Source organism: Xiphophorus couchianus, chromosome 3, assembly GCF_001444195.1.
Source record: "Xiphophorus couchianus chromosome 3, X_couchianus-1.0, whole genome shotgun sequence".
Lineage (NCBI taxonomy): Eukaryota > Metazoa > Chordata > Actinopteri > Cyprinodontiformes > Poeciliidae > Xiphophorus > Xiphophorus couchianus.
This window is the reverse complement of record NC_040230.1, coordinates 2,317,998-2,325,885: the sequence shown is the minus strand read 5'-3', so window position 1 is coordinate 2,325,885 and position 7,888 is coordinate 2,317,998. Positions and strand designations below refer to the sequence as shown.

Genomic DNA, 7,888 nt, shown 5'->3' with positions numbered 1-7,888 from the left:
TCTGAACTCTTTATTTCTCCTCGAACCTGACTGTGTTGCACGTTCCCACATCAATCTGTGCTCTCATACACACAGCTAAAGAAATGTTGCAAAGAACGTGCCTAAAGAGGTCATGGTTTCAGTATTTGCCATGGTTTTGCTTGTGCGTTATTTTACTCTCTCTATGTTTATATTGTGTTTTCAGTCACTATTCCACCGTATTTACATCCTAGAAAGAAAACCACATGTTGGGTTGGTGCATGTTGGGTGACCTGCTTAGTTTCAGAGTCAAAAGTGGTGTATTCTGCTTTGATTTTATGGTTTACACAAACACAAGGTTTTTGTTGTTGTTTTTAATATTAACATGTTGGCTTACATTAAATAAGTTGGTGGATTTGTTGAACTTGATGAATTTCAGCCCATACATCATGTTGATGTATGGGCTGAACCAAAGTATAACCAAATATAAACCAAAGTTTCCTCTGGTTTATATCAGTTAACGTATATGTTTACACTCTGGTACCTTTTATTCTAACTTCCTCTGAACGACTGGATTCATATTTGGAATCAACTAACCTGAATTCCTCAGTCCATTATCAGCTTTGCAGCTCATTCGTTCATTTAATTTGATCTAATTTGAAGTTGATTTTGAGCTAAATGTCATTGATTATGATCCCAAAATCTAGCTGATGACGAATTCTGGAAATGAGTTGGATAACTGTAAATCAATAATTTCTTATCAATATATGCTTTATTTAGTTATTTTAGGTTTTCGCTGAAAAAACACCTCTCATATGAAAAAAATGAGAATTCAACTTGTTAAACTCTGGGAGATGCCATCTGTTTTTTGAAGTGCACCAGTTCCTCCTGCAGCAAAACATGCCCACAGAATGATGCTGCCACCCCCATACTTCACAGTTATTATGATAGAGACATTCTCATTTTTCCTCCAAACGTAATGATGGAAATTATGGCCAAACAGTTCCACTTTAGTGGAGATGTCTCCACAAGAAAAGGTTTTTGCCCCTCTGTGATTTATGTTACATGTATAATAATTTTTCTTTAACATCAAAGTTTGTTTTAGGAAAAAAATCTCTCAGAACATAATAAATGGAAACGAAGTATCATCTTAAAAACAATTGATCTGTTTTGTTTAAAGAAAATTAAAATAACAGTTTAAGAATTATTCATTTCCTCCTCGGTAATCAATGGAAATGTATTTGTCCTCACAGGAAATCAGCCCTTATCACTGCTGAGCAGCTTTGTGTTTGCAACATTTCCACAGGTAAAATTACTCACAGTTAGAAACATGTCAGTGAAATTAATATGTTTACTTTTCAAGGCTAAATCCCGCCAGGGTCTGGATGAGCTGCATTATGTTGTGTCCCCTCTCCAACAGAGATCATGATTGTTGACGCTGCGCCCCCAAGTGGCGGGATTTCAACTACTAAAAGACAGAATCAGATTTTTTTCTGAAGAATGAAGGAGGCGTTATTTCTGGAGAGAAGAAGGTTATTTATTAAAGGACAAAGGAATCTGAGCTAAAGTCAAAATTTAGCAGCTGTCAGCCACTTTCTAGTCAATGTAAAGCTCCTGACCTGAGACCCGATGGGTCAACATCAGCGACGTGCGGTGAGGTTCATATGAGGCACTGACTTAATCATAATCAGATTTACAAATATAGACCCCCTGCATGTTATTGTTTCCATAAGGAAATTTCGCGCATGCGGACAACGCTGGAGGGCAAAAAGACTATTTTTTTTTTTTACATGTCTTCCGTAGCCGCGCTGCCGCGGTAGAATAATTCCGTTAACTCAATCAAACTTGAACATGTAGATATTATTAATTTCGTGCTGAGCTCCACAGCAAAGGGAAACCCCGTTAAAGTACAACTCAAAGCCACTTCTTTCAGCAATATACATTATTTTATCATTATATATTATTTTTCCATGATGACCGCACGTCACTGGTCAACATCATCATATTACACACAAATGTACCCAGATATCTATTTGATGGTGGCATTTTAAACCCCCATGCAGTGACACTATAATGACGTGTGGAAAACCCGACTCCCTTACGTCACAGAAAAAAAAAACGTCAAGAATGTTTTGGGGAATTAGCGCGCCCTCTAGAGGCCGTCAGTAGTTTTGTATGTCAGCATTTTTTCGGCCCCAGCTGACTTCCTGCTGCACATCGATCATTTTATATTTCTACGTCATGGGGTCTCCTCTGGCAAGTTGCTGTTACATAAAGTAAAAATTATGTTTTCCATAGTTGATTATTATAAATTAATTTAGCTTTTTATACCTTAAACGCTATTGTAAAATTGCATCTCAATTAATGAGAACATCATAAATAATTTTAATTTCCTTTAAAAAGATAAACTTGTATATTTTCATATATGTCTGATATATATATATATATATATATATATATATATATATATATATATATATATCTTTTTAAATCATATCTAATAATTTATTATTATGACTGCTATTAAAAACAAAATTCCATTTCTCAGACAATTTTAATTAGTGGGAGATATATATAATTTTTAAACCTTTAGGGTAGGGTTAGAATATCAGTTTACAAACAAAACAAGCAACAATATTAATACAAAATATCAGATTTGACAAGTTGAGTAACATGTATACAAAATAACATCAGCAATAAAAATAATAATAAAAATAAAAATAATAATAATAATAATAATAATAATAATAGGGTGACGCAGAACAAAATACCGAAGTTTACAACATATAATATTGACAAATGTGTACAAAATAGTATTTTGAGTCACATTCCATACCAGTAGGTGGCGGTAATGCACAACGCGTAGGAAAACATCTGAAAGTGGTTGCCAACCATGTAAACGATTTACTGTTGTTGCTTTTGTGGATCCAATCAAATTTTGTTGAGCTGGCCTGGAGACAGAAAAAATGGCTCCTCGGTTTGGTGTGGCCGCTGCTGACTCCTGCTGTAATCTGTGTTGGTTAGATGAGCTTGGGATGTTTTTGTATTGCCTCCACCAGGGTGCGCTGTGGCTTTTTAGAGTGAATGTTTAAACGAAGAAGAGAAGGACTGTGTTGTACACCGTGCTGTTTATTGGGAAACAGCTGGAGCTAAATAACTCAGACTTTTGAGCAAACCTTTGCTTAACGTGGCTTTACACCGCAGAACTCACTGGGATCCGCCATTTTGTCGTGGTTCCAGCGGACAGCAGGGGCTCAGCTGGTGGTCCTGCTCTTGTTCCTGGTGGGGCTCCTCCCGCTGCTCGGCTCACCTCCACAGGTCGCCTCTCAGGATGAATCTGATCGAAAACAAAACTCTGCGCTCGCAGCTTCACGACGAGGAGGCGGTGGTGGTAGAGAACGCCGTCAGGCTGGCGATAGACTCGGTGCTGAACGTGTTGTACGGGGTAAACGGCGCCAGGACCCGGGAGTACCAGCGGATGGTGGCCGACAGGGACAAAGAGATCCAGCGGCTGGAGGGCAGGCTCACGGAGATCGAGCGCGAGCTGCAGGTGCTGCGCAGACATGGCTGCACGTGCGGGTTGTTCGAGGCCGGAAGCCGGATCTCCGCTAACCGACAGACAGGGGAGCAGATCCGGTCTGCAGCAGGAGGAGTGGGCCCTGAGGTGGCAGCAGGACCGCAGGACTGTGACCTGAGCCTTTCCTGTAAGCCCACGGACGTGTCTCTCTAAAACACGAGTGAAAAGCAACAAAAAACACGCAGATTAGATGATGTCGTCACTAAACCCGAGTAAAAACACTGACAAGGACTCAGGTGTCCTAGCCACATTTTTCTAGTGTAACTAAAAATTGTACTCATGTAAGAGTAGCGCCACTTTAACGAGTTTACTGATGAAAAGCAAAACGTAATTTACAGAGTAAGTGATCATAACATCTGATTTAATTAAAACAGTTGTAATCAGACAAAAATATTAATGAAGATCAAATATTTTTACGATTAGTCTCACTTTTTCAGAACCTGTAGGTGTTGCTCCCTGTCTGGTACATTTATTTGTCATTCCACAAATTTTACTCGAGTAAGAGCGGCGATACTGACAAATGTAATAGAGCTGCACCGATATATGAAGATCTGTGCTGACATTAGTACAAGGCTGTAACTTTGTGTTGCAAGTTGGTGGGGAGGTGAGGGGGGTGAGGGCGCTGATGCACCCACAGTTACTGGAAGACCTTTTCTTTTCTAGAGCTAAGAATGATGCCAAAACCTGCATGTGAATCCCACACAGTCTTATTCTGTAAATCAGGATATACGTCCTGATCAGGCTTGTCAGATTAATAGCACCTTTCGAAAATAACCTTTTAGCAAATATTAAACATACTATGAAATATAAATATGTTAAGACATCTAATTAATCTATATAATGTCTTTCACTTGGTGATGGAACTACTAACAAAGGAACTTTTCAGTCATATTCTAATTCGTGGAATGAGTTTGTATTTGCTGAGTATATTTGCTTTAATATAGCAAATATTAAAGACGCAAAACCCTTTTTTGGGTCTGGTTGGGGCATTTGGTGAGCAGAGTGAACATCAATGTTACTGGATTGTATAAAATGTGGCATAAAGCTGAGATGCTGATGTTTGGATATGTAAAATATATATTATCTCTGCATATAAATCTATAAAGTAATTGCATAAAAAAATGGCACATGCTGCAGGTTTTTCATTTAACCACTTCAATTTATTTTATATAGCATTAAAAATGCATTAAAAGATACAAATTTTGTAGGAATCATTACAGAAAGAGTTAAAAGTTCACAATATAAATATAAAACATTTAAGGAATCTGCTACAGGTGGACAAGGTTAGGGTTATTGCATATATAACTCTAATATATGATCTACTGTGTTTTCTCTGAATATTAGTTAGTTACTGCGGCTTTTTCTTCCACAGTGGGCGTTTACCCTCGACCCTCATCTCATTTCCCTTCCCAGTACCACGAGTCGCTCCTCCCATCACCGCCCAGCTGCCTGGGCATAACCTCCACCTGCACATCCCGCTCCTCAGAGGCTTCAGGGGGCACAGAGGCCGCCAGGAACATGCCTACATCTCCCAGCAGCCTCCTGGTGAAGGAGGAGCCCTGTGATGTGGATGCCGTCTTGATAGAATGGGAGCTGAGCGAGGAGAGAGCTGCAGAATCTCAGGAGCAACCAGGAAGTCCGTGTCCAGACCAGCAGAGTCCGGATGGGAAGCATGATTCACCAGGTGCTTGGACTCAGAATTCATGCACACTTATTTCCTAATTACTATGTTTATTTTGTAAAAACATCTAATGTTATATCCCACTTCTCTTAGTTCCTGCAGAACATGTGGAGAACAACGAGGGTCAGAAACTGAGGGAAAAAACTCCAGTAAATCCTGCTGGTTTTCAAATCTCTGCCACAGATCAACTGAGGTGAGACGTAGATTATAGCAAAATAAATACAGAAAATATTTAAAATTTTTATTTTTTTAAAGGTTTAGGTGCCAAACTGAAACTGATCCAGCCCAGAGAGCGGCTTTATTTTTATGTAAATCTAAAGTAGAGATGCAAGTTGTCGATTAATGAGTTAATCCAAAGTTGATTGCTCTTATTATCAACTAACAATTAATTGATCAACGGCCATTTTCTTAAAAAACTGAGTTTTTCTTCTGAATCATAAGATAAAGGACTAAATGTTTCATATACGCTGAATTTAAAAAAAATCAACATGATTTTGTGTCAACTGTGTTAAATACAGAGTGAATGAACATAAAATTTAGTTTTTCTCATATTATTAAACTTGGACACATTTATAAAATATAACAAAACAAAAAGTTGTTGAAGAGAAAAATAAAAAGATTAATTCCCCAAGAACAGAAGTATTGTCTGTAGTTGCTCTTTAAAGAATGTTAAAACATCACTCTAATAAGTGGATTGAACTGAAAACAGTTCACAAAATCAACTGTCCTCATAAAAAGTAATCATAATTTGCTTATTGATTTCCACCCCTAATCCAGACCAATCTTGATCTTTTCCCACCTGCCGTCTTTCCTAGGAACAAAAAGAAGAACGTTCCCATGTCGCAGCTGACGGAGGAGGCCCAGAGGCTGAAGAGGGCGGCCTGGAGAGCAGCTTCCAAACGATACTACGCCCGTAAAATTGCCCGTCAGCAGGCGAGCCTCCACGGCGGCGGCCACGCAGCCAGCGCTCAGCGCGGCTGTTTGGTGGAGGAGCGGAGGAAACGGATGATCTCTGACCTGCCGGAGGAGTCCCAGATGATGCGCAGGGAGATGTGGAGAGCCGCCTCCCGGAGGTACTACGACAGGAAAACGGCTCGCCACCCCACCGAGGGGCTGCAGTACGGACACCTGATGGAGAACCTGGACCCTGCTGGAGCCACGCAGGGGCCCAACGGAGAGGGGCCCCTGGTTATCACTGGAATAATGTGCAGCTGATGATCACAGTCGTGCTTCTACAAACGTTTTTATTCAGATTCCAGGGTTTACTGGACGTAGGGAGACCCGGCTCCAGTAATCTGATCACATCTAAAGAGAAAGTTTAGTAAAAACACAAACTTTCCAATTAAATTGTTACATTTTTGTAGGAATATCATAAAAACTGAAATAAAGATGAAGAAAATGCATCTAGAATACACCCAGACCTAAAAATGGCTGCAGCAGACCGCTTTCACTGACTGACTGGTCCAACAAACTCATCTGTGTAAACTTTGTTTAACTCGTACATCTGACATCCATCGATTATGAAGGAAAAAACGACTCCAGGTTCTCCAAGAGAGGAAAATGAAGAGATTGGAAGATTACCCACATTTAACTCTGATTTTTACTAAGCTTAAAGTCCATCCAAGAACATTGTATTTGATGATGCGTTTCCTGCCTGAATTCCTTTGTTTTTCATAAACTCGATGTTTTAGCTGCAGGTTTCTTCTCGTTAGAAAGGCAGTTTCCTCTCCACCGTCGCCATGTCATTGATAACCCTGTCACAATAAGCAATTAATCAGTTAATCACATGATAAATTTAAATAATCTAGGTGATTACCTTTATAATTATTAATATTTTCTGAAAGACAGTTTTAAGAGAAACACCAGAATATGTTTTATTTGTGGTTTTGGTTATAAGTTTGTTTTTTTGCTTTTTATTTATGGTTTTTGGTTGTTTTATTGTCTTCCAGTTCCAGCTGGAGTGTTCTGTACAAAATTATAGTTTATTAGTCTTTCCATCTGTTACTGATTGAGCAGATTTGATCTTTCTATATGATTGTTTGTGTAAAACGGCTTTCTGGTGTTTTGAATCAATCCAAGTTGAATAATAACGTCCAAACACATAAATTAGCTTCTGTTACAAAACTTCTCATTTTGATTGAAGTTATTTATATTATTTTTGAGAGAGACAAGAGATGGATAATTGCTTTAAAATAACATAAAGGTTAACTCAACTCCAACTAGCAGGTTTATTTTTGTAGATATTTTTGGTGACATTTGGTTTATTGACATGTTTTCTCCTGTATTGGAGGGAAAAAACCCGGGAATCTGAACTAAAACTATAATTTCTGTTTTTCTTTCCTGAATCCAACATTTCACTCAGATCATTGACATCTGTCTTCATCTCAACCTTCCCTGGTTCCGTTTTTACATGTTGAACTCTGAGATCTTCCTCATCCATCCTGATGTTGTGTATGTGCAGCGCCCCTGGAGTTCAATATGTGTTACTGCACCTACCAGCAGGAGTGAAATGATTTCCCTGTTTTATGTTTTTAAAAATGATTCGCTGAGTTTCTACTAAAATAAATCTTTTCATGTTTTGTACCTCTCTCTATTTTCCACATGTTAAATAATAAATATATTTAAATGCATTTGTGGAATTCTAATTTCTGGGTTAATTTGAAAAGTTCCTA

The 7,888-nt window shown here is 38.6% G+C and overlaps 1 protein-coding gene across 1 annotated transcript; it reads left to right on the top strand.

The window, feature by feature from the left end:
* The first annotated feature begins 2,689 nt into the window (after window positions 1–2,689).
* On the top strand, window positions 2,690–7,846 carry LOC114141572 (uncharacterized). The gene is made up of 4 exons (XM_028012174.1): window positions 2,690–3,662; window positions 4,908–5,219; window positions 5,310–5,409; window positions 6,032–7,846. The coding sequence occupies exons 1-4, from the start codon at window positions 3,290–3,292 to the stop codon at window positions 6,429–6,431; spliced, it is 1,185 nt and encodes a 394-aa protein (XP_027867975.1). The 5' UTR covers window positions 2,690–3,289; the 3' UTR covers window positions 6,432–7,846.
* The last annotated feature ends 42 nt before the right edge of the window (window positions 7,847–7,888 follow it).